This window comes from Elephantulus edwardii, unplaced genomic scaffold (genome assembly GCF_000299155.1).
Source record: "Elephantulus edwardii isolate Elephantulus edwardi_28Jun2011 unplaced genomic scaffold, EleEdw1.0 scaffold00032, whole genome shotgun sequence".
Lineage (NCBI taxonomy): Eukaryota > Metazoa > Chordata > Mammalia > Macroscelidea > Macroscelididae > Elephantulus > Elephantulus edwardii.
Window position 1 is genome coordinate 6960710 of NW_006399782.1, and position 27282 is coordinate 6987991.

The 27282-nt window shown below is 45.3% G+C and overlaps 1 protein-coding gene across 7 annotated transcripts in view; it reads left to right on the forward strand.

Moving 5' to 3' along the window:
• MYLK (myosin light chain kinase) overlaps nucleotides 1–26882 on the forward strand; it is a 312184-nt gene extending 285302 nt beyond the window's left edge. For 4 of the 7 annotated variants that reach the window (XM_006884222.1, XM_006884220.1, XM_006884224.1 and 1 more), the window contains 4 exons: nucleotides 14353–14476; nucleotides 20979–21108; nucleotides 22698–22829; nucleotides 26581–26822. In XM_006884222.1, the coding sequence (XP_006884284.1) occupies nucleotides 14353–14476; nucleotides 20979–21108; nucleotides 22698–22829; nucleotides 26581–26822 (628 nt within the window). Of the gene's footprint in view, nucleotides 1–10864; nucleotides 11018–14352; nucleotides 14477–20978; nucleotides 21109–22697; nucleotides 22830–26580 lie in introns of all 7 variants that reach the window. The other 3 variants (XM_006884219.1, XM_006884221.1, XM_006884225.1) reach the window with 1 other exon arrangement.
• Nucleotides 26883–27282: the final 400 nt, after the last annotated feature.

Genomic DNA, 27282 nt, shown 5'->3' on the forward strand with positions numbered 1-27282 from the left:
TTTTGGTGTTTTTTTAAAAAATTGCAAAGTCGTTTAATATAAGCCCTGAATTTTGACAGCCTGCATGGTATGTTAATTAATTTGCATTTATATTGGAGAAGAATATGCCTCATTTATTCAGAGAAAGACTTAAGAATTTTGTTCCTTTTGGTTCTTGATCTCATTTGACATCTACGATGTCAAGATTTCAATCTTGAGTCTTGAAAAAGCAAGACTAACCAACTTTTTAAGGGTGCCTTTTAAGTTGTGGACTGTGACCTGTCATCAGGTCAGTTGTTGAAATGTTGCCAGTGGCAATCTAGCATATCAATGGTCTCAAGACCTTTTGTGACATGCCAGCCAGTAGAAGGTCCCTGAGTGACACACACAGTTCATTCTTGGCTATCAGCCTTAAGATTGGTGGTTCAAACCCATTAAATTCCACCACTTGAGGAAAGAGCTGATGATCTGCTGCTGTGTAATGTATAACCAGGAAAACCTTATAGAGCATTTGTACTCTGAAACACATGTAGTTGCCATATGTTGGAATCGGCTGTGGAAAAAGAACAGCAAAGGCCACATGGGGATGGCCATATGTGACCTCTCCCAATGCTACGGTGAGCAACTGTCTCCTCCAGTGACATCCACAGCACACAGCCAATTTCCATGAGGTCCGGCATATTCCCCTGCGCTCCCAGACCCCTTTCTATTCATCCCAGCACCAATCTCACTGTTTTTGTGGCTCAAAAATGTTGTGACAGCTCACAGACCACACAGAACCATATTAGGAAAGTCAAAAGGCTAAAATTCAGGTTGGCAGCAAGATGCACTCTCTCAGGACAGCTTCTGAAATGTACTCCCAGGCCCCTCCACCTACAGTTTCATGGTGTGAGGCCCATGTTACAAAGTTCTCAGTCTTGCCAATTATGGCTCTGCTCTCCTTACCTCCCTCCCCAGTCTTCTAACAAAGCTGGGCAAAGGGAATGAAGGAATGTGTGAAACACAAGGTCCATGAATGAAACACGCTGTATACGAGTTTTGTATGCAACCCAATTTTTTTTTTGTTTTTTTTTTTTTTTTGCAACCCAATTTTTAAAAAATTATTTAAAATGTTAGACTTTCTCATATATCATGTCAGGGAAACCTCTGAGAATGCTTTCTGAGCACCAGGTACCTACAGCCTCAGTTGTGAGAAGTGACTCAAGGTGACTGGTTCCCAGCTGGGCTTAGGAGCCAGGTTATAAGGCTCTAGATGATGTGTGGTGGTGTCCGGGCACGCACCTTTCCCACATGACCAGGGACTTTCCTACCACTGTGTCCTCATGTGTCATTGGCCCTGTACCCTCCCATCTTCCCTTCCCAGAGACACTCGTATAGCTTTGGCGTCCCCAAGAGCTGCAGCTGTGTGAGAAGCAGCCTTCTCACTAGAAGCACCTTCCCTTGCCTGCCCCTGCTCCAGCCCTCCAGGAGAAAGGGGAGCTGATGTGGAAAGAAACCAGCTCACTTGGTGGGCAGGACCAGCAGGCTGTCCAGTAGCGTGGATGGTACTCACACTGCACCTCTGGACACGATGCTTGGCCAGTTCGCTCTCTTCAGACCCCACTTCCTGTGGCTTGTCCTGGTCCCTCTCCAGTCATCAAGGGGGCTTGCCTTATGTTGACTCTTCAATGTGTTTTCCCCCTGCTGTGTGGTAGAGGCCTCCCACAGACACAGATCCTCACATGGGATCTTGTTTAATCCTCAAAATAAGCTCATGAGGGGCTCTTGGCAGGGATTCAATCTCATTTGGCTCTGAGGTTATTGGAGCTAAGGAAAGTGTCCTGGCTGCTGTGTCCTGCAGCCCTGACGGGGTGAATGCCTGTCCCAGTTTCCCCAGAACTGACAAGTTTCCCGGGATACGAGGCTTTCTGTGTACAATGGGGATAGTTTAGACAAGCCAGGACAGTTGGACTGCTCATTGGTCGGTAACAGAGCAGTGACCAGACTTCTCAGTAAATCTTCACTGTGAGCGCACCATGTCTACTGTAGATAGGTCAAGAGACTTAGCTATAAGGGCCTAGATCACAGTGATGGTTACCCCGCATGGTGACTGTAGTTCAGGCCACTGAATTGTACACTTAAAAATTGTTAAAGTGGCCAAGTTTTTGTTATATATATTTTGCCATGTTCATTTAAAAACAACCACATCAAATACTACCAGGCCCTTCAACCCTCCTGGTGCCTTCTGAGGCTCCTGCTCCCACTGCTTCTGGAGTAACCATTCTCCTCCTGTCTATGTCATGGACTAGTTCCCCTGCTCTTGAACTTCATATAAACAAAGTCACACAGAATGACATCATAATAGTTGTAATTCCGTTGATCCACAAATCTGGCATAAGTCTCCATATTTTTTTTTTTTAGATCTTTCCCACATTGTCTTAGTAAACTTTTGTAGCTTTCAATGTGTAGGTCTTACACATGATTTGCAGGAAGATTTTCAATGCTAGACTTCCAAGAAATTATATTCAGTCATGGATAACACTAAATAGTTCTGTAATGCTACCTTTGGGTCACTATGTAGCAACAAATATATAAATGCAAAAAAGCTTCTAGAGATCAAGGAAAGTATTACCACTACATTTTAAATGCGAGCTATAGATGTGTTAATTAACTAGTTAAATATCATATTCTAGGATATGGAAAAGTAAGCTTGAAATCAAGGAAACTGGCCCTAGAACCTTTATTCTCACCACTAGCCTATACTAGTTGGGAAATGTTAGAGGCATTCTGATGAGTATCTAGTTACACGGAATGTTTCTCATTATATAGTATTTTGTCAAAGTAGAGTGTTAGCTCTCATTCTTCGATACAGTAAGATTTCTGTTCCTCCTTTGCTGAAAGAGGAGTGGGGGACATTTTTCGTCTCTATCTCACACTATTTGTAATTTCTAGAGATTTGCACAATTTTTGTACAAGGTTGTGAAATACCAGTGGTTAGCAGGAAGGCCAATTACAGGAAGCAGTACTAAATATCAAGAAAACTCTGGTGGCCTAGTTGCAAGAAGCTGTACTGCAACCCCAAAGGCACGTGGTTCAAGACCACCAGCTGCTTCCCGGGAGATGGATGGACAGTCTCCTCCCATGTGATTAACTACCTCTGAAAACTCACTGGAGGGTCAGTTATGGGTTGATTCCAACTGTGTGGAACACAACACAACAACATAAAACTACACACACAGAAAGAAGTGTTTACCTTCTTTTCCTCAGCATTGTTAGTGAAATTTTGTCATCTTACATGATTTATAGAGCGTTTGTGCTCAGTGCTATATAATCTTTTACCTTGTGATTATAAAAACCCATTGCTGAGGCTTTGATTTTGTTTCGGGGACTCCATGTGTCAGCATAGAACTGTATGCCATAGGGTTTAGCGGGTGAACACTATTTTATTTTTCCTAGGTAGATCAAACAGGAGTTTCTTCAGAAGTACCTCTGGATGGACATGAACATCCAGCCTTTTGGTTCACAACAGAGTAATACCCCAGGACTCCTGAGTGAATGCAATCTTATGTGTTTATCCATTCTGCCTTGAGCTTTTGAATAGTTTCCAATTTGGGGTATCACAAATAGACTAGTCTTTTAGTGAACATCTCTGTACATTTCTGTTGAATGTATAATCTAGAGCCAGAATCATTGAAAGCACATTTTCTTTTTCAAGTGAAAATTACTTTAGGGAGAAGAATGAACATAGTAATTTGGATGATTTGTCATTGTTTACTAGAATCAAAGTAATCTAGGGGGGAACCAAACAAAACAAAACAAAGAAATCTCTTAGCTCACGCTGTAGTGGGTTACTGTCATTGTTATGTGCCATGGAGTTGGGACTGACCCATTTCTGACCCTCCAGCAGGTTTTCAGAGACAATTAATCACAGGGGAGGAGATTGCCCTCCCATCTCCTATAGAGAAGCTGGTGGATTAGAACCACATGCCTTCAATATTGCAGCACAATTTCTTGCCACTAGGCCACTAGAGTGCCTATAAGTCTCATAGAATTTCTCCCTCATCCATCTTTCTCAAAGAGGCTGGTGGATTCCAACCACCGAACAGAGGGTCCCCGCCTTTGGTTTAATATCTCAACTCCCTATAGACTACGTGACCAGGGTTCTCTAAAGTTTTTGTGTTTTGTTTTGGTTTTGGTTTTTTTAGTTTTTGCTAGATTACTTTGAACACTAAGACCAAGAAATAAGAAAGTGTTTCTGAAATAGGAGAGAAAATAATTTTGGCAACTGGTCACCACCCTGAAGGTGTGATGACAGAAAGGTGACGACAGGAGGGAGGTGAGGTGCGTGTGACAGGGAGGCGGTGACAGGCCTGGCACCAGGCCAGCTCAGGGCAGCGTCCTGACCTCTGGCCGCCATAAACCCCTGTGCCCTCCGGGACATCCTGGGCTGGCTCTCACAGTGGGGGCGATTGGGGTCTGGGAGTTCCTCTCCCAAGTACATCAGTGTGTGCTGCCAAAAAAGAAAAATTAGAGCTCACAGCTTATTTCCCGTAAGTCCGTGCTAGGCAAGAGTCAGGCAGAGCTGCTGGCTGCACCCCAGAAGCAATTCTCTGGCAGCCCTCACAACATCCTCTGCCCCTATGTTGGACCTTGTCCCGGAGATCCCTCCATCTCCTTTTCTGGGGCCCTGAGAACAGGGAGTTAGAAGACGAAAAGGAGAAGGAGGTGTGCTAGCACATTTTTACTCAACCCTGATTTGGTAAGTACCCCCTAAACAAGGAGCTCTGTCAGTATAGGTTGCTCTGACTCCATTGGAGAAGTCCCTTCCCCAGCCCAGCAGAGAGACCCCACCCAGGCAGCTGAGTCACCCACCGTGCAGCTGCTGGCCGGGCTGCCAGGTAGGATATTGGAGCATGTGGGTCCCAGCTCTCTTGTCCCTGATTCTGAAGGGAGAGAAGAGCTTCCTTGAATCTCCTGTTTTCTGAAGAGACTGTTAGCTTCCTTCATTATGACTCACCAGCAATACTGTGAGTGCTAGGTAGGGCTTCCCCATAGACCTTTCGAAAGTCAGACCTATCTTCAAGGTGCTTCTGGGTAGGTTTGAATTGCTAACCATTTAGCTAGTTGTTGTTGTTGTTGTTGTTGTTGTGTACCATTGAGTCAAAACCTACCCATCACTGACCCTCCAGCAGGTTTACAGAGATGATAAATTACACAGGAGGAGATTGCCCATCTTTCTCCTACGGAGCAGTTAGTGGATTAGAACTGTGTACCTTTGGATTGCCGATGCAACTCCTTACCTCTAAGCCACCAGAGCTCCCTTTCAGCTAGTAGTCAAGCACTTAACCACTTGGACCGCCTAGGAAGTTGTTGAAGTTAGCACTACCTGTCATGTAGGCCACACTTGGTCATGCCTCTTTGTCTAAAACATTCTGCCCTCTCCTATCTCTCCCATCCCCTAATACCTGAGGATTTGGTGTTTCCTGAGGAGCCTTGGTGGCATGGTGGTTAAAGTACTCAACTACCAACCAAAAGTTTGGCAGTTCAAGCCTACCTTCCTCTGTATGGGAGAGCGATTGGGCCGTGTGTTTCCACAAAGACTTGCAGTCTTAGAAACGCCATGGGGCAACTCTGCTCTGTCCTGTAGGGTCACTGGGAGTCAGAATCCACTTGAGGCAGTGGGTCTGGCAGTAGGTTTTCTTTTCTCCTTACTGTGGGGAAATGAAAACTTTCTCTGTGCTTTACCTTCATCCTTACTCCAAGATTCCTTCTCTTCCTTCCCTTTCCAAACCACAACGAAGAAGCAATTGTTGCTCTGCTCTCCTCCTGCCGTCTCTCCGAGTGGGCGCGTGACACAGACTTCCATTTCAGCACCTCTTTTGACACTAGCTGTGGTTTTCAGAGAGCTAGGCCATCCTCACCCTGGTCTGCCTTCTGGGGACATCCGCTTGGTGCTCTGGGGGAAAAGTCCCCATACCCCAGTTTCAGAGTTTGCACACCGGGCCTCTCAGAGGGGCCTGGTAGCCTCTTCCTTCTCTCTTCTGCCCTCCCCCCCTGCCAAGCCCAGACCTACCCTGGATCCCAGCTCTAGCAGCCTCTACTCCTTCTGTGTGCCAGGCCCTGCCCCACCTCCATGGTTTACTCTCTGGGAAGTTGGGCTCTGGTTAAGTGACAACCCCAGTTCCCTGCTTCCCAGGCCACTGCACAAAAGGCTATTAGCCTATCTTGAGAGACATGCCCCCCCCCCTTCTCTGTGTCGCTGTCTCCCAGTCAGACCAGAGAGTGAGAGAGTGCCTGCAAGCTAAAATACGATCAAAGGTTAACCTCTTCCTGGCCACCAGTAGTCCTACTCGCCAACACATGGTCCTCTCTGCTGGCCGCTCCTGCAGCAGGGCTACTTGCTATTTGAGAAACAGCACAGAGAGGGAGTAGTCCAGGAGGCATTTCTGCACCTCCTCTCACCTGACTTTCTACCCTGAGAAATTTTGCCACACAGTAAGATAAAGGATTAGACACCGTTCAGTTATGACCTTTGTGATGCATGAGCACAGAGATTACCATCTAGCTGTTAAAAATGAGCGAGAAGACTCTGATTAGACTTTTAAAAGTCCATGTAATACAGCGTTAACTAGGGGAAAAGTTGAGCTTCCAAGGACATGCCCAGGTTGATTGCAATATTCTGGAAACCAGCTGTCCCAGCTCAACTCCTTCGTTACAAATCAGATAAAAGTAGGAGGAAGGGTGCATGGTTGTATTTTCTATGCGCTGCCTGTTTAGTTTGCGGATGAGTTGGTTTTTAACAAATGACCATTAAACAAGAAGAAGACATATGAGCCTTAGGTAAGCAATCAAGGGTGTGCGTGTCTGTGTGTGTCTGTTTAAAATCATGCACAATTCTATCTCCTAGAAACAGCAGTCCTAAAATTTGGGCACTCTCTTCGTCATCATGCTCCTCACGGATGCCGTGTTTTATTTTCGAAACAGGCTCTTTAATGGGGAGGATGCGTGGGGCCGGGGCAGGCACGGGGCCAGCCAGGGCGAGGGTGTTTCAGGAGAAGGGATTGCCAAGAAGAAGGAATGAGAGGCCAGAGGTGAAGAGGCTCTTCCTGACTGTGAGCAGTACAGAGATTAAAACCTATCTGTGCAGGATTACAGTTCCTAATTAGGAAAAAACATTAGCTGAGGGGGACCTTTCAGCATTCCTCAGTTGGGTTGTTTGCTTCTAGAGCTCAGGCAAGGCTTTTCCCCCTCCCACATGATTCATATAAAAAAATGTAAAGGCAGAGGAAGCAGGTAGCTGACAAAGTCGGACTGTTTCTTGGAGTCTGTGCAGGCTACGCAGGATTGCTGAGCACACGGGAGTGGGAGGGCCCACCGAATGTTACACTGGATGGATCAAAGGGGAAAGTGAGGTCTAGGGAGGCGACAGGAGCAGCATTTAATGATGCAGACTCAGGGACTGCTGACCTGCCGCCCTCCCTTCCTTGTGATAAGACTGAGAGTGAGTCTCGCCAGGTCTTAAAACAGAAATTCATGCCTGCTATAGACAAAAGTATGCTTTTCAGAAACATAGGCTGATTTTAAAATGTGTGTGTGTGTGTGTGTGTGTGTGTACTAATTTATACTACATAAACTCTCCTCTCAAAAGATTTCACCATAGAATTCCTTTCCATGGCAAGCTTCCCTCATAAGATTTAAGGAGTTTTGTTGTGGTTGGGGTTTTCCACCCCCTCCCCCCAATACTTAGCTTCAGGTCTGTGTGTATTTCATAAACTAGCACGATAAATGCCAAAACCACCCCGTGAAGGGTGTGTGTTATCATTTATGATGGTGGATTCATGAAGATTTGGGAGGAGTATCAGTAATTGATCTGGGAGATTGATGGCCACAGAGCTCCAGAGCCATCTCCTTGAGGCTCTGAGGACATCAACCTCCTAGATCAAGGCTTTCCCAATAATGGTGAGGACGGGGCAGGACCAGCCACATCATTTGTTAGGTATAAAATAGAAAGTCTACTGGTTCAAAAATTATTAAGAACTTCAAGATGGGAACAGCAGACCATTTCACTAAATGTGGGGGCCTGTCTAAAGGTGGGGCCCTGGGCACAAGTTGCACACCTGTGACATCGCCTCTGATCAGGGTGAGTGAGGGTGGCTGTCTGGCCTGACGTTCAGGTGCATGGAGGTAAGAGGTAAGGCCAGTGAGCTATGAATCTGATCTTTTGTCTTGGAAACACAAGAGACCATACCTGCCAAGACTTTTTTGGCTTGAGCTGCTGGTAAAGTGAGTCAGTCCTGAGATCACAGATCAGAGAAGATGATCCAGAAGAACTATAATACCTATGATTGGAAACTGGACTCCTTATTGTCAACGAGGTCTTGTGCTGGGCCGGTCTACTACAAGATACTCATTTTCACAGAAATATTAGTATACTAACTCTCATAGCCTAGTGGTAAGAACCCGAGCTGCAGTGCCAAAAGCATGCGGTTCAAATCCACCAGCTGCTCCATAGAAGAAGGATGGCCAGTCTCCTCCCATGTGATTAACTGCCTCTGTAAACCCACTAGACAGTCAGCAATGGGTCAATTCTGACGCAGCGGTACTCAACAACAACCATGATGGTTAAGATTATGGCACAATGAAAAAAACTGGATGAAATATGTTTACGGCATTGAAGTCTATGGGGGAGAGAATAGTCTAAAAGTATTATATTTTAGGGCATTATTTTTATCGTAGGAGTATGCAATGAGGGTTGCAGAGTGGATTATATTTGGGGGTAGGGGGTGGGGTTTGGGGAGGTGCGGGGGGCATTGTGTACCAATGAGGGAGTTTTTCTTTTGCTTTTCTTTTTTTTTTCTTTTGCTTTTCAAGGAGAGGAGCAAACGGGGCGGGGGGGGTGGAGGGTTTGTGCGGGGAGAAGGGTGCAACAATGAATGAATGGAATTCCAAAATCTCTGTAGATGTTCATTGAAATGAAAAATAAACAACCTAAATTAAAAAAAAAAAAAGAAAAAAGATTATGGCACAAGAAACAGGCACTTGCATTTAGACCTCAGTGGCTGTGAATGTTTGTATGGATTCCTTTTCCACGCTCTGTGCCTCCATTTCCTTATCTATAAAACAAAGCACGGGCCTCTTTAAAGTTCTAAAGAGCTAAGGTGTCATTTTAAAGACTGAGGTGTGTTTGATCCAAGCCATAGTAGTTTCAGTCGCTTCATCTGCATATGAAAGTTGAGTAGTAAATAAGGGAGTAATATAAGTAAATAAGTGATGCCTTTGAGTGGTGATGTTGGTGAAGAGTATTGACTGTCCCATGGACTTCCAGAAGAACAAACAAATCTGAGTAGCCATGGATCCAGAGCGCTCCCTAGGAGCAAGGATGAGGAGACTTCCTCTCACATACTTTGGGCATGAATTCAGAGAGGACCAGACTCTGAAAAATGGTATCATCTTTGGAAAAGTAGAGGGCCAGCCCAAGGGAGGAAGACCCTCTATGAGAGAGATTGGTGCAATGACTGCAGCAGTGGGCTTAAGCAGAGTTTCTATTGTACATAAAGTTGCTGCATCAGAGCCCCCTCAAGGCACCTAACAGCAACAACAGCGATGTTACAGGGTGGGGTTAGGAGAGAGTGCATTCCTCTCTCTTTAAGCTCTTTGCCGGGTGCCTGGCACATGGCAAATGTTTGCTGAACAGTAGCTGTCGTGATGTTGTTGATGGTAGTGGTGATGATGATGATGAAGTAACTCTACGGTGAAGTGCTGAGCTGTTCACTTTATAAGAAGAAAGGGTAACCGAGAGGTCGGGAGAGTTGGCTAAGCATTAGGAAAAGCAATGTTTTTTCCTTTATCATGGTACTCTTAAGGGAGACTTACTGGTTTGACCTAAAAGCTTCAAGTGCACTGAAGGTTTACGTTGATGGTTTACCAGGCCTTGCTCCTCCAAAGTCTAAGCATGCACTCAGCACACACACTTGCAGAGCACCAGCACTGTACTGGGCCCTCTTGGTACTAAAGACATACAGAGATGAGAGCTGGAAGAGAGAGGGGTGAATGATGTGGTGATAACTACTGTACCACACTATTACGCCACAGGAGAGGAATGGGGTAGAGGGGCCAGGGGACTCGCTGCACAAGGAAACCCTGGAGGAAGCTCTGTGTGGGCAGGACTCTGGCCTGGCCTTTGGAGAATAGAAGCCAAGGACAGAGGGTCCTCCCAGCCCTGCTGTGTGCACTATGACATCCCTGCTAATGGGTTTGACTGTTAACCAAAAGTTTAGAGGTGTGAGGTTTATTAACCAAAAGTTTGAGGGTACCACCAAAGGTACCTACATCTGAGGGGAGCTCTGGTGGCCTAGTGGCAAGAAGGTGCAACTACAATCCCAGAGGTGCATGGTTCGAATCCACCAGATGCTCTGCCGGAGAAGGAAGGGCAATCTCCTCCTGTACCAGTCAGATCTGATTTGATGGTACACGCACACAAAAATAATAAAGTAAAAAAAAAAAATTAAAAAAAGGTACCTACATCTGAAGACTCAGCCACTGAAAAATTGTGTGGAGAGACAGTTCCACTGACTCGCATGAGGTCCTAATGGCCCTGCGGATAACTGAGAGAAAAAGCCTGTAAAAGGAATTCCTTCCTCCTTAGCCTCACAGGCAGTTGGTATACAGTGCTAATACCACATAAGTAAAATGAGGAGACCCAGCCACAAATACCTCTGGGACGTCACATCTTTTCTTTTTATGTCTTTAAATGCTGTGAGATGTGAGGAGATGTGGGTGGGAGGGGCACACATGGGAACTTGGGACTGTGGAGGTTTCACGGCTTGGGGAACTTTGGCTATTCCTTGCTGGCTTTTACCTTTGATCTCACTCAGTCACCAATACTTTCCTGCTTTTCTCTCCCCAGGGTCAGTGGACTTTCCCCCTTCATGGGTGACAATGATAACGAAACCTTAGCCAACGTTACCTCAGCCACCTGGGACTTCGACGATGAGGCCTTCGATGAGATCTCTGATGATGCCAAAGATTTTATCAGCAACTTACTGAAGAAAGACATGAAGTAATGAGTTTTGAGTACTCTCAACTTCCCTCATCCCTGGGCTAGGGAAGGCAGGAATTGTTCTTATCACCTCCTCCTAAGAGGAGAGCAGACATGGAGAGGCACCAAACCAAGTATGTGGAGGAGGCAGGACATGTCTTCCTAGGTCTCAGTTCCTCCCCAAGCACAAAACCCTCACTTAACTAAACATTGCAGCTGTGTAATACAAATACTATCTTTTTTTTATGTGCATAATTGTGGCTTTAAAAAGTCCTACCTCTTGAGAACTCCTGGGGGTGGGGAAGTGGAGGAAATAACCTCTCAAAAAGCAAGAGTGGAAGAGGGAAGCTTCACTGGAACCTGTCCATGGGTCCAGTCACCCTCCAAAGAATCTGCTTCCATGTTTTCTCTTATGTTATCTAAGAACTGCCTGCCTGGATCCGGTCTGAGTTGGGATGTGATCCCAGGCCACAAGACAAGCCTTTCCCCTAGCTGAGTCACCCCCATAACATTGCACCTGGAAGGCTACCTGCCTCTGCATTCTGGAGCTGCCCATGTGGTCAGAGGATGAGTATATCAAACTCTCGAGACCAGAGGTAGGCGCTGTGTCCAGTGTATACCTGACCTCTGAGTATGTGGAAAGGTCAGACACACAAGGGACTTGGTGAGTGTTGAGGGTGTGGGGCTGTGAGGGAGACTAGGCAGAAGAGGGGAGATCTGAGGTGAGCTTTGCTAAGAGGAACTTTCCTGGTGAGGCAAACTAGAAAAATTAAAGCAAGAAGGTAAGAGAGGCTATGAATGTGGAGAACTGCCCCTGGAGAAGGGAGGAGTGAAGTTGTCAGACGAGAGGAACTAGTCTGTCAGGGAATGCCACCAAAGGGTTGGGTAGATTATGAATCACAGCAGCCTTGTATAGTGTTTGCAGGGCCATAGTCTTTATGGCAGTGGTGGCCTGGTGGTCAGGAGCTGTACTGTCAATGTGAAGGCACAAGGTTCAAACCCACCAGCTGCTCCACAGGAGAAAGATGGGCATTCTCCTCCTGTGCAGTTCACAGTGTCTGAACACCTGCTGAAGGGTCAGCCCTGAGTGGGTTCTGACTGGACTGCAATGAGTGAGTTAATGCTTAGGGAAACGGGCTTCCATGTGCTTCTCCTTTATAGAGGCTGATGCGTTCAAACCACCAACCTTTTCCCTCAGCAGGCAGGCAGATGCCGTATCCGCTGTAACACCAGGGCTCATTATCAGCCCGCTCTGTAAATCAGATGAGGCAGGGCATGGCTGCAGGGGCCCCACAGTGCTTGGAGTCCTGTTTGGCAATAGGAAGTATCTGTAAGAGAAAGATGATGTTGAAAGAGGTGGTGTTACAGAGGCTGGGGGAGGAGGAACAGTGAGTGTCCAGGCCGGTGGAGACCAGCATCCAGCCTGTGTGGGGCCCTGTGACTGCAGCTATGGCCACGTTTGGCTCCCCTGAAATGCTATTTGACAAAGCAGAGAACAGTTGCTAAAGCTCCAGTGTTGGAGGCCTCGGGTGACTATGGCTGGTTTTTCAGTTACCTATCACCTCATAATCCTTTAAAACCATCTCAGGAACTAACTCCCCCAGGGACTACTCTGCTCCATATTCATAAAGCTCAAGGAACCGAATGCTCACGTGCACAGAAAACTGACTGGGAAGAAGTCTAACAGGATGTAGTCATCTTCAGAAAAAGGGATTACGAGTGACTTTTCTTTTCCTGTGCTTTTCAAATTTTCCACAATTTGTACGGATTACTTTTCAAATACAGAAATACGTCTCAACAGTGATAGTTTTTAGTGTTCTGCTGCCTTTGCCTTTTTATCAGAGGAACTGAGATGATGTTATCAGCAGTCGGGTTGCAACCAACTCCTGGCTGACCCTCCAGAGTGTTTTCAGAGGCTGTAAAGAATAGGGGAGGAGATTGCTCATCTTTCTCCTGAGAAGTAGCTGGGGGGTGGGGGTGTTTCAAACCACCTGCCTTTCGGTTGGCAGCACAACTCCTTAACCACTAGGCCACCAGGGCTCCCTGCGGAAGTTGGAGAGTCTAAATTCCCTTCCAGTCTAAAAGATTCTCTCATTTCTAAGCTGACTTTAAAAGCATAAGTGTCCTCTCTTGTAATTCTAGTCTTGGGATAGCTTTTGTCAGACCAGCTTTGTTCACTGAGAATGTGGTAAAGAGATAACTTGAATACTGTTTTCTTGTCTGACCTTGAATTTATTCCATAACAGGGTACACTGTGTCTCTTTGTGCACATAAAATGGACTCACCAAGAACTGTTCTTATTCAAATAGATCAAGACACTAGAATTCCATAGACTTTTATGGATAGTACCTTAGAAATCTCTATCCACAAAAGTGCCATAAAATGAATATAAAGTATCGTATATACATTATATGTATAAATAAACATAAATGTAATGTACTTACATATGTTGGTGTTGAACAGATGTCAACTTAAGATGACAAAATTAACAGAATAAAACTGAATTTCATGGTGGGGGTAGGGAGAAATCTCCATCAAGCAACACTTTTTGAAAATGTTTTATATTCTAAAAGTGATACAAATAAACTATTAAAAAATTGAAAAACATAGGAAAATGAAAAATACCCATAATCCTTCCAATCTAAAATCACTACATTTTGTTAGACTTCTTTCTGGCCATTTGTCTAAGGACATAGCATGTAGTTCCTAGGGTTTTATTACTTATTTGTGCTGTTACAACTAAGGTTTATGACAATGACCCTGAAGTCTTTGTAGATTCCAGAGATTCCGGGAAGATTAAAAGCATTTCATTGCAGTTCGAAGGTTGTCATAATTCACGGCTTAGATGGAGCACATGCTTCTTTAAGGTCTAGCAGCAGAGACCTGACGTTCTACCCCATGGAAAGAGAACGTGGGGTTCTTTTCCCCTGCCTTCCAGTCCAGCGTGTCCTCTCCTCCGTCCCAGACAGGCAGGCAGAACATTCATCCTCTAGAGCTCCCAGCGCTGAATGAGACTGGATGAGTGAGCCCACCCCGAATTCCGTGCCAGCTGTCCCAGCAGGTCAGCCCTCTGGCACTTAACACTTCCTAGACCCAAAGTACAGGTCATGGGTTATCTGTTGCATTCTTGGTGTTAGACCCCCCTTAACTTGGTCCTGTGCTGGGTCCAGCCAGTGTGGCCCACACCAAGATGGGAAGAGGCCAAGAACACAGCGTCCCTATTGATGGATGGATTAGGACGAAGGAGCCTTGGACTCTTCCCTGTGTGACTGAGGACAGGAGACCTCCCACGTATGATCAGATCCTTAACCTCAGAGGATCCTTCCTCAGAAATCCTCTAATCTCTACCCCCTCAGGAACCGCCTGAACTGTACCCAGTGCCTTCAGCATCCATGGCTGATGAAAGACACCAAGAACATGGAAGCCAAGAAGCTGTCCAAGGACCGGATGAAGAAGTACATGGCACGAAGAAAATGGCAGGTAATGTTGTGTTACGTCAATGGAATATTGTTCCTTTCATATCTGCTAAATTCAAGCCGCCTACGTTCCCAGCTTGCCTTGACCTTACTCCAGAGAAGGTTACATTTTTGGTCTGGAACCAAGGTTGGCAGTTAATATAAGCACAGTATTGCACTTGGGCCCCAGATTTGCTCAAGGGAAATGGGTTTCTTGGCTACAGCAGTCTTTCCAATCCTGCTTAGCTTTGTCCCAGAGAGACCAGTGCAGGGAGGCCGCAGGCAGCCTGGCCTCACCTGGCTAATGCTGCTGACATTTCCTTTGTACGAACAAGCAATGTCACCTTTCCTTTTACTTAGCAAACCCGGAGAATGTGATCTTCTTAAAGGTATTCTTTTAGTTTTGCTTTTCTTCATGGTGAAAGAGGAGACCACACGATAGGAAAGAAGAAACGTGGGTGTTTCCTGGGAGGCAAAAATGATTCATGCTCTTGACTGCAAACTTGAAGGTTGGAGGTTTGCGTCCACTCAGAGACACTTCAAAAGGAAGTGCTGGTGACCTACTACCAAACAATTAGTTCTGGTTAGTTACCTTCTAAGGAGATCAACCCCTTAGGTAAGTGGCTTGACCTTGCTGTGCCCTTCACTTTCTCATTCGAAATTGGGTATACGAGTGGTACTAACTTCAAGGCATTGTTATGAGAATTAAATGAGGCAGTTTTCAGATAGTGAGCCCTGGTGGCACGTGTGTTTGGACTGCAAACTGAGAGGTTGGCAGTTCAAATCCACCAGCCATTCTGAAGGAAAAATGGGAGCAATCTCCTCCCTTTATGATTTCCAGACTCTGAAACCCAGTGGAGGGTTGACATGGGTCCGAACTAACTCACCAGCCATGGGTTGGTCTGTATTTTTTAGATCTTCACATGGGTCATAGCTCAATGGCTGGCACATAGCTAGAAAGTGTTCAAAGTACATGAAGAAGCTAATCTGTACTGAGGGCTGACTGTGTGTGAGGGGTGATGCAGAGCCCTGCCTATGCAAACCACCTTTTAATCCTGTGAGGCAGGACTACTATTATCTCCACTTTATAGACAAACCGATGCAGAGAAGGGCTAGAGGCCTCTGCCAGCGTTACGTAGATAGATGCTAAGTGGAAAAGCCAGGACTGAAAACCTCTAAAGTGTAGTCTATAAAAACAGCCTGAAATTGCCTTAGATAACGAGGTAGATAGAATGATCCTGCAAGCCACAGTTCTCTTCATCATCTGTTTTGTTGTTTTTATTATCATTAGTCAACAACTCAATGACATTGGATGCGACTCAGCTGCCCCTCTAGCAGGTTTCTGAGGCTGTAAATCACACAAGAGATTGTCCGTCTTTCTCCTGAGGTGCAGCTGGTGGATTCAGCACTAGATAGGTGCCGTCTTTAGAACAACTCCCTGCAGCCCAGGCCCCTACAGCTCCCTGTTAGCATTCTTAACCATATACGATCGTCAGGCTACAAGAGGGTGCATAGTTCCTATACGCAAGGAATGTATAGTGTAATGAAACGCTGGAGCAAATAGACATAAAAGGACAAAGCATGCATCAAGAATTCTAAACCAACAGGATAGCTCTCCATAACCATATATGAGTGTGAACAGGAGAATAGAGCCCGTGTATATAATGATGAGGGTGTGGTCTCAGGGAGGACTTTGAACATGGGTTAGGACACAGAGAAGCAGGGTAACGGCGCTGGGAATACACGAATACATGGGGGGTGGGGGTGCTGGCTTCACGGCTGCAGAGGCTGTTGGCTGGGAAGTCAGGACCTTAGGGCATTTCCTTTCCTGCAGCAGAGGGAAAGGAGATCTCTGTTAGAAGGGTGACAGGGCCGGTGTTCACCTGCTTCACAAGGTGACTAAGCATGGTTCCCGGAAAGTCCAACCTCATACAAAGGTTGAGTGAGGGAGTAAAGGTGGATGAGGGTGTCAAGGGGGCGCTTAAGGAACTACGTTCCTGTGCACATTGCACAGGGCCCGTGGAGCACCCCCAAGCGGGACTCCTTCTGAATTGACCCCTTGTGAGAATGCCTAGGTGGGTCTCACCACCTCCCTCAAGGTGAGAGTTGGAATACCTGCCTGCTTACCCTTTGGCGCTGTTAGGCTCCAGTAACTACAGAGTACTAGGTATTGTTTGAAGATAAACCAACAAAACCCTAAACCCACAACCAGCAAACTGGACCTGATTCATGATTCTCCATCATGTTTCTGAGGCTGCAGATCTTTACAGAGATTGTCCCTCTCTCTCATAACGCACTATCACCAGGGCCCCTTAAAAAGGGTTCGTTCCCCAGATGAGACGTTAGCTTTCTTAATGATCCTGTGGCCATTAGCTCTCAAAGAAATAACAGTGTTTCTGGGAGGGATTGGGTGACCTTGTGCTGGGGACGGGTCCTCACAGCATGGGGACGTTGGTGGGAATCGGCTCAGGGGAGGCTCTGGGTGAAGGGGCAGCCTTATTTCTGCAGCCCTGCTGAGAACACTGGATCATTTGCAGATGGAGTGCAGCCAGGGTGACTCCTAAACTTGGGGATAGGCCCAGAAAAGAGATAAAGGAGCAGAGCAGAGGCAAATGGAATTTTTCAATCAGAGCAGTCAGGAAGCTGTAATTTGCGCTGATATTTTAATCACATTTTCTTCATGTTGTTTACAGAGTTATTAACTAGAGGGTTTTCTGGATGTGGAGCAGAAAGCCAAAGGGTAGAATTCAGACAAGCAACCTCCACTCCCTCTTTAGATGTGGCTGGCGGAAATTTGGTAAAGGACTTCCCCACAAAAACAGTAATCAGGTTTCCCCAAATAGCGCACAAAAGATGTCCACAAGACCTCCTTTGGCACATTGTTGTTGTACTTCTTGTTGTTGTTATTGTTGTTGTTGTTATGTGCCATCGAGTCGCTTATGACTCATAGCAACTCTATGTACAACAGCCCTAAATCCTGCTCTAACCTGTGCCAACGGCACTGCCTCTGACACCCCCATCCCGATTACCCCAGTCACTGAATCAGTCCACCTCATAGAGGGTCTTCCCCTCCTGCGCTGTCCCTCCACCTTCCCAAGCGTAGTGCCTGAAATGTAATTTCAGTGGTGGTAAGCTGCACCTGACCATCTTGGGGGGCTTTACCTCCTTTGGGAAACATTTGCCACATTTTAACTTGAGGCTCTAGAACTTCAGCTTCCTCTGCAGTTCAGGACATTCCTTTGGAGAAGTTAGGGTGCTCAGGGAGGACAAGGAAGGGTTGTATGGGAGAGGGGCTGAGTGGGGTGGAATGTTCTGGAGGGAGTGAGGCAGACATAGGTGGCCAGAGACTCACTTCAGCTGCTCCAGACAGTACCTAGTGATTATTCAGTGTGTTTTCCATAAAAGGCCCTCAGAATAAAAAGTAAGATGGGGAGAAAAGCCCTTAAATAAGGCTTTGTGTTATTGATCTTTGCATGAAGTTATTTTAACTTCTATTAAAATAATTGTGTTTTTTTTTAATCATGGTAATGAAGAATATCAAGCATGAGCTGAGAAACAGAACAGGACAATAGAGTTTCTGTGGAAACGGAAACCAAAGAATAGGAACTGGAGGCCTGTTGCTGGTGGCCATCTTTCTTTTCTGGGTCATAGAGAAGTAAGCATTTGACTCAGTATAGCATGAACGACTTTCACCATCATATTTGGGTGTTATGCACTTCTCAGGAGATTTGTTGGTATATACCTAGGGCCTGTCACACTTGACTGGCTCTGGGGTGATCATTTTGTCCCAGTTTGTGAGGGACTGTCCTGGTTTTAACACTCAACAAACCGTGTCCTGGGAAACCCCTCAGTCCAGAGCCCTCTGGGATGGTTGGTCCTCGTAGCTGGCTCTCGAAAGAGAGGGAAGGCGGCTGTGCAGAAGCTGCCCACTTGGAACCTGGGAATGTGGGAGCCCACAGATTTTCTTGTACCAGAAAGAAAGAGAGAGAGAGAGAGAGAGAAAGGCTTTCTCCGAACAAGAAAAGAAGTGAGAGAATTGAAGCTTTGTCTTGTTAATATTTTAAAACACTTCAAAGGTCTTACTCAATAAAGGAGCAAACACTTTTCAGCTCAAAGACATGAAACTGGAAAACTACATTTCTTTTTCATCTCTACTAAGAGAGCTTCCTTAGCAAATTTTCTTTCTTTTTCTCCCCCTATAAATCACTTCCAAAGATTAATTCTGATTCAGGTTGTATTAAGTATTTTCTTTCTTAGAGATTTCTTAATTTCTCCCTTGTTCTGATTTCACATGAGCCATTTTCTGAAGAACTGAAATGAAGAAAAGCTGCCGTCTCTCTGCAACCACATAAGCGAGGGCATGACACCAGCCAGTCACAACCCAGAAGTCTGAAATTAGCGAGCCCATGAGTTTTAGAGGGAGGTCTGGTGGTTTAGCAGTAAGGAATTGTGCTACAAACCCAAAGGCAAGAAGTTCGAAATCACCAGCTGCTCTATGGAAGAAAGTTGGTTGTTCTCCTCCCGTGTGAATTACTGCCTCTGAAAACCTGCTAGAGGGTCAGCTAGGAGTTCGTTTTGACTCCATAGTACACAACAACAATATGAGCTCTAGAGGAGTGTCTTGTGTTGCACAGTTTCAGACTGTAGACCAGAACTCCAGGAAGCTCAAAATCTCCTCGAGAAGGGAACTGACTTACACAACATCGCACAGTAATCAGTGGTGAGAGAAGTCACTTACCCCATGTTGGGAATGGACCTTCTGAATGTAGACATTCCTGGCCTACAGCTAGCCGGTGTCTGTGGGATAAAGGGACTAGAGACCTCAGAGGCACAAAGTCTGTGCTTTAGTTGCTGAGGACATAGTCTGCTCTGTTGTCTCCACAGGGAGACTGCTGTAGCCACTTCTTGTCTGAGGCCACAGTAAGCTACCGTGGCTTCCCTGCAGCCTCTCTCAGGAGCATTGTCAGGTGGCCACAGCGACCCTGCCACCCCATTGAGCTGGCAGTTGGTCATCACTTCATCTGCCTTCCCTCCTGACTAACTCTACTGTCAGTTCAGAGTGACCCCATTCTCTCAGGCAACCCAATTCTCGAACTCATACTCACACCATTACAGGGGTGTGTGTGTGTGTGTGAGAGAGAGAGAGAGAGAATGCACACGCACGCATGGGACCAGAAGTCCAGAGGCGGGTGGAATGAATGCCGCTCAGAGGACACGGAAATAGTCTACAAGCAGGAAGGAAGGTGGCATAACAGAAAAGTGGTCATGGTTGACAGCAGTAAGTCTCCACTTAAACCATATACACGCATGCAACACACACGATTCGAGGTTAGACACTTGCTTTCCAGATGGTCCAAAATGATGAGGCTTTACTGAAATACTCAAGTGCGTGACATTAATTTAGGAAGAAAGTGGCTTTGCTGGCACAGGTAGAAGTCCAGTGAGAATGAGGAGCAAACTAACCATGGGCCTACGGAGAGGCTGTTCCTGACCAATTCCCAGAAGGGCGAGCTGCCATTCTCTGATAGTATCTGTCGTCTTGACACACAGCAGCTGGATCCCTGGAGGGGGAAAAATAAGCTTCTAGAAGGCAATAGGAAAGTGTGTAACCATGTCTTTATTTTCTTATCCTTATCACCCATTGACTTTTTAAAAAAAGAATGAAGAACTTTTTGAAGGTGAGAAACAGACACAATTGTATGTTCTTGGGGATTTTGCTACCTAAATTTTCACATGCAAGGAAACAGCATCTCAAGTTGCGGTGTTATCCTGAGAAGTCCGTGCTGTTCCAAGGTCCCTCATCTCAGAAAAGCTCAAGTGCTGTTGGTTTTATTTTCTTAGGCTGCACGGGAGGGGCAAGCGCTCTCTGTATCTGCACTGTGAAGACTCAGGCCTGTGAAGGGATGAGCCACAAAATTTCTGGAAATCTCTTAAGTGTCTGAATCATAAATAGAATTAAAGAAGGCCTTGGAGTCATCTGGTCCAGCCCCCTCCTTATACAGAAAGGGAAACTGAAGCCTAGAGAGGTCATGTGAGCTGCCAGAGGTCAATGCCTTTATTTTTTTTTTTTTTTCCAAGCAGGACCGATGGGATCTGTCGTGACTATTCGCTTGACCAATTAAAATCCTCTCACTAGCATTGTTTTATGAGAAACTGCCTGGCTGGACCCAGTTCGCAATAAGTCTTTGGAGCTGTCTCAGCCTGCAGTTGCTTTATATAAACTATCCCTTTTATGGGAGTTGAAGCACAGTATGAAAAGAGTTTTTGTCTCATGTTGACCTTGTTTAGTCACATTAACGCACACATCGCTTCCAGGGCCCCATTCCATTCCCGAACATCTTCTGACACACAGATAGTGCTGAGCAGAGCAAGGTCGGGCTCACTCCTCCGGCAGGAACTCAGAGGCCTCCTTCCAGGAGGCGAGGCTGCTTGTCCAAGGCCAGCCTGGGCTCCTCTCCCCGAGCACCCAGCGCTGCCCCACCGGACCAGGGACACCTCCTGACTCCCACTCATTGTCTATTTTCCAGAAAACGGGCAATGCTGTGAGAGCCATCGGAAGACTGTCCTCTATGGCAATGATCTCAGGGCTCAGTGGCAGAAAGTCCTCAACAGGGTCGCCGACCAGCCCCCTCAATGCCGAGAAGCTGGAATCTGAAGGTAAGGGGCTGTTCCTGACCACTGGGTGGAAAAGAAGGAGGTGGGAGATGTCTGGACATTATGAGGTATTTTTTAAATGGATTTTTAGGGGGTTTTGATGAGTTTGGCTTCTTTTTTAAGTTAATAATTTTAATGAAAGTTTATACAGAGACTTTGGATTTCCATTCCTTCATTGATGCACTTTTCTCCCTGTCCACCTCTTCCGCACCCCCCAGTTCGCTCTTCTCTTTGAAAGGTAAAAGAAAAATTCTTCCATTGTTATACAGTCCCTCCCCTCAAGTAATTTAGAACCATTTTTAGGTTGCCCTGATACTAAGTCTAGTAACTGTTTTTAATTTTTAAACCTTAAACTTAACTATCATCAAGGAGTATTTGAATTTTTTTTTGTCTTATAAAACTAGATAAACCCAGCTATTCTATGTACCTGTATTTTGGTTAAGAATCAATGAAGCTTTACTAAAATGCTTTTTCCTCATTATAAAATACTTGTGTATTAATAGGAAAAGGAAAATAGCATAATTATGTAAGCTCTTAACAAAGTTTTTCTCCACCTTTTTTTCCTTTGTTGGTTTTTTTGTTGTTGTTTTAAAGCAAAGTTAACTTGTATAGCTGAAATTCTTTTGGCTTTCTTCGCGATAATGCATCACAGGTAGACTGTGCCTGGCAGGACCCTTCTTGGTGACTTGCCCACTGTCTCTGAGATGCTATCCCTCCATCTCCTTGGTCAAGGCCATGACCTCTGCCTGCTTCTGGGGCATGTGAAACTTGGCCCTTAGCTTCCCTGAGGTGCCTACTCTGGGCAGATACACCCCACTGGCAGGTGCTCTTGGCTTCTGCAGGTGAGAAGACCCAGACTAGATCCCTTGTACTCAGAATTCACAAAAGAGATTGCTGGACTACATGCCATGAAGCATGGTTGTGTCTGGATATAGTTTGCAGCACATGGTCCCGTCCCTTCTTCTCATGCCTGCCACCCACCAAAGGACCAAGCAGATGTCAAAAAGTTAAAGGAGAGGGTACAGGGGCCTCTCAGAGTTAGAGCTTTGTTCTGAACCAATCTCAGACCGTGGTCTGTACCCATACAGTGAAGGAAGGACAAAGAGTGGACAGTAAAATCAATGGCAAGTCGAAGATGTCTCTGGGGCCTGGCTCCTTCCTGAGGAGTAGGTTGAAGTGCCTGTTGAAAGAGTGTGGGCATGAGGCACAGAGACTGGGGAAGCAGGTCCTGCCTTCCCCAAGTATCCTCAGCTGAAACCTGAAACAGCATGAAATGTGGCCAAAAATCCTTTTTAAAGATTATTTCCTTTTTTAATGTGTCAGCATAAGGGAGCGGTGGGCGCAGGGGGAGGCTGAACATGTCCCCAGTTTAGGCACAATTTTCTCTTCTGCCAGAAACCATTTGGCTGCAGGCCAACCCATCCCTGAGAGAAAACCTTGCTTATGATTCAGATCTCTGAGCTGCATTATTTGCTAAATTATACCAGCTTTTTTTTTAAAAAAAAAAAAAGCCACAAAAACAGCTTTCAAATTTTGGATGAAGGGAGAACAAGGAATAAAGAAATGACCAGTTCCTCTGGTTTCTCTTTTAGAGGATGTCTCCCAAGCTTTTCTGGAGGCGGTTGCTGAGGAAAAGCCCCACGTAAAACCCTATTTCTCTAAGACCATCCGGGATTTAGAAGTTGTGGAGGGAAGTGCTGCTAGATTTGACTGTAAGATCGAAGGTAAGTTGTCATTCTCCTTTCACTGTAGAGGCAGGGAGGAGATGATGGTGGGTCACCAGCTTGTGCCCATGCCCTCCGTCTGTGGAGCCTTGGAGCCATTATGAACTGCCAACCTGTGAGGGGTCCTTGTGGCCTCTCCTCTACACTTCCTCCTGACAAATGACCTTTTATTGCCACATCTAAAATGCTCGTGTCAACAACACATGCGTATTGTGTACATAATAACACACAGTAGAAAACCATTGTGTCCGTATAACATGTGCTTCGCTGCATAAAAATACAGTCAATGCTTCAGTGACTTATATGAGGACATACTTGATGGTTCAGCTGCAGGCTCAAGTTTAGAACTATTTAACATGGGTTCTAACTAGTTCTGGAACATGCCCAATGACATGAGCTTTGCAGGCTTCTGGAAGTTCTGTGAAATGCCCACACAAGAAGCTCTCAAAGGAAGGCTAGCATACAGGGCATAGGATGTGAAGGTGGCCCTCACTGCCACTCACCAGCGGGCTTTGCGAGCTTGGGTATGACCTAGAGCTTCAGAGTTTCAGGCCCCTCATCTGTAAAGTGAAGTCTGATACATTAAGTTCTGAGTGATTCTGTGAAACATACGTAAAAAGGGGGGAGACTGTTTTAATGTTGTCAAGTTGTGAAACTAAGTGTGACTTAGATAGCTTTAAAGAGCCTTATTGAGTTATAATTTATATACCATAAGTTTCTCCTACTTTAACTGTAGAATTCATTTCTATGTAGTGAATGAAAGTTGTGCAACACCATCTCCACCATACATTTTTAAAAAATTCATTTTAATGAAAGTTTACAGAGACTTAGGGTTTTCTGTCACTCATTGTTGCACTTGTCTCCCTACCCAACTTCTCCCCTCCAATTCACTCTTCTCATTGAAAAGAAAGAAAAACTCTTTTATTATTATGCAATCCCTCCACCCACCATCCTCTTTTAGAAAATTTCCATTGCTCTAAAAAGGTGCCCGTGCCCATTTGCTCTATTACTTTTAAATTTAATTTAGTGATTTAAGTTAAACTTTTATGACTGGAGTCCAGGTGCCTGGAGCAGACTTCTGCCCTCTGCCCACACTCCTCCTCTGCCCACCTGAAGGATGTGGCATGGAATTATGCTGTGTTTGAGCCAAAGGCACCTGCCCAGATCTTAGCACAGAAGCTGGGAAATTGGTAATATTGAGATGCAGAGTATTTCCATTTCCTGAGACTGCAGCATTCCAGAAAGATAAGGGCAAATGCGCACAGGCCTCTTTGCTTCAATGCTGTGACTGTCATTTGCCAACCAGAGTTAAAGGTTAGCTCCCATTTCAGTCTAGACAAATGAAACACAGGTGCTTATTCATCAGCTTCCCCAGCACCGCCTTTAGAGTAATACCCTGAAGTTAAATGTTTTCTCCACATCTTTATGTTGTCAAATTGCATCATATATAAAAACACATTTTCTCCACATCTTTATGTTATCAGATTGCCTCATAAATTCTTTGTCTGACATAAACTGGTTGAGGTTTTGTTGGTTTTGGTTTATGTGGTGTTTTGCTTTTGTTTTTCTTTTAATTCAACTGAAAAAATTAAGTGGAAGGAGTCTCTGGGTGGTGCAGATGGCTGAGCACGTGACTGCAAGCAGAAAGGCTGGGGGTTCAAAACCACCCAGAGGGCCTTCGATGATAGGTCTAGTGATTCCCATCTGAAAGGTCCTGGCCTTGGGAACTCTGTGGAGTTGCTCTGCCCGCGGAGCAGCCAGGAGTGGGGAGGGACTCAAAGGCAAACCACAGGAACAATCTCAGGTCAAATCGGGAGAGAATATAAAGTGCACGAGCTGCCTTGAGGAGGTGGAAGCGCTCAGATTGGGGATTTTGCTGAAACCTTTGAAGCCACGCTTGTAGCTCTCACCATCACTTTAAAAAAAAATCTTCTGAAGATTACTTTTGCTTTGAAATACTCTAATGTAGTGTGATTGTAATTTTTCAACACTTAGTTTTCTCTTCAGGATTATTTCCTTGGTATGTGTTGGGCTTCTGACTGGCACTCTGAGAAATTAAAGCATTTTGGTGCTGGGTTTTTGCTTTTGTTTCTTTCACATGATTTTTATTTTGGTAGAAACAAAATTCTGCCTGAAAAGAATCATCGAATTCTTAAGAGTCTCACGTGTCATTTGTATTCTAGTTGGGGCTACAGTTTTCTTTTTCTGTGAAAATGTTTTTCCAGCATTTAAGAGCAAGTCAGCTGGAGTGTGTTAAGTATCTTTTTATGTGTACTGTGTGTTATCGTTGTTGGATGTTGTTAAGTCAACTCCTCCTCATAGCAACCCTCTGTACAGTACATTAAAATCTTGCCCAGTGGAGCTCCAGCCTCACAGTTTCTGCTCCACTTAGCCCATTACTGCAGTCATTCTATCAATCCATCTCACTGAGGGTCTTCCTTTCCTTTCTCTTTCCAAGTGTGATGTCCTTTTCATACTGACAACATGCCCAAACTCTCGTATATGCATATGAATAAAATTGAGGGACCTCTGGTGACCTCTCCCTGGTGGCCTAGTGGCAAGAAGCTGTGCTTCAATCCCAAAGGTACAAAGTTCAAATCCACCAGCTGCCCCACAGGAAAAGTTCTGAAAATCAAAGGGTCAGCTAGGGATCGATTCTGACTCGATGATACACAACAACTAGTGACCTAGTGGTAAGAAGTTGTGCCACAATTGCAAAGGCAAGCGGTTTGAATCCACCAGGTGCCAGGCAGACTCTTCCAGTGAGACTTACTGCTTCTGAAACCCTCCCAGAGGGACAGGCTATGGTCTTTTGTGACTTGACAGCACATAACAACAATGTGTATATTGTATACATCTTTCATGCTGTACTGTGCATGACAAATATATCAGGTGAGGTTAACCCATTTCTACTTATTTACAGGCAGATTATCTGCTTGGAGCAACCTAGGAAAAATACTGCTTTCTTTTTCTTAGCAATATGATCAGCTCCTCTAACTTATATATAGCTGTGTATAAAACATCATATATGGTAGCCTTATTGAGTTATAATTTATATACCACAGAATTTGCCCATTTTTACTGTAAAACTCACTTTTCCCCATTGATTTTTAACAAACTAATGAGTTGTGCACCCATCTCCATAATCCTGTTTTAGACATTTTTATTGTCCCCAGAATGTCTCTTGTGCCCATTTGCTCTGTCAGTTTGTAATTTTAATTTATTAGTTTAAGATAAACTTCTCAAGACTTTAAAAAAATGCATTTCCTTCTATCCAAGAAAATATTGGGCTCTGAGTGCGTAGTTGATATTGGAGCAGTTTGGCTGGTAGTAGTCTATTCAAGTCTAAACAGCTTTCAATCACTCTATTTATGGTTTCATGTATTAGCATTTACAATGTTTTTGTTGTTGTGTATCCTGGAATCAGAACTTACTCATAGCTGACCCTCCATTGGGTTTTCAGAGGCTGTCAATGTCACAGGGGTGACTGCACATCCTTCTCCTTCAGAGAAGCTGGTGGATTCTAATCATAAGCCTTTGAGGGGCAGCACCCCTTCTTAGGCACAAACCACCAGAACATTTATAGTGCATATACGTATTCAAATGTATATATCAAAGTGAATATGAAACATAAATACCGTACCTTCTTCCCCTTTCATCACTAGGGGTCACTTAGAAGTTGTGCACGTGAATTGATGAGGCATGTGTGAATAACAGTTTCTGCAACTTGTGCTTTCTCCCTGTGATGCAGGCTACCCAGACCCTGAGGTCGTCTGGTTCAAAGATGACCAGTCCATCAGGGAGTCCCGCCACTTCCAGATAGACTACGATGAGGATGGGAACTGCTCTTTAATTATTAGTGATGTTTGCGGGGATGACGATGCCAAGTACACCTGCAAGGCCGTCAACAGTCTTGGGGAAGTCACCTGCACCGCCGAGCTCATTGTGGAGACCATGGAGGAAGGGGAAGGCGAGGGAGAAGAGGAAGAATGAAAACAGAGCCTGAGAGAAGCCATTTCCACGTCATATGAAAATGACTGTGTCTCTAAAACTTAAACAAAACCAAACAAACCAAAACCAAACAAACCCAAGGTATTAAAAGCACCTAGTGTGATAGAGTGTCTAGTTAAGATATTTAGGGGTTGATTCCTCAGTGAGGGCGGTTAGCAGCGGCACCACCGATGGGCATTAATCTGAACTAGCTGGCTCCTTAAGATGCAGACAGATTCCTTTTAGGGAAATCATCCAGTAACTTGCCCAACCAACTGATTTTAGAACAAAAGTAACCACCACAAAACAATTGCTCATGTACAGTCATCATGTCTCCAGTCTATAATACTCATGCAAAATAAAGCCAAACAAAGGGACCCTGTGCCGGGTACCCACAGTCCAGGTGAGAACACCCCTGGCTGTGGGAAACCCACATGCCTCAGCCCCCAATTCCAAGCAGCTG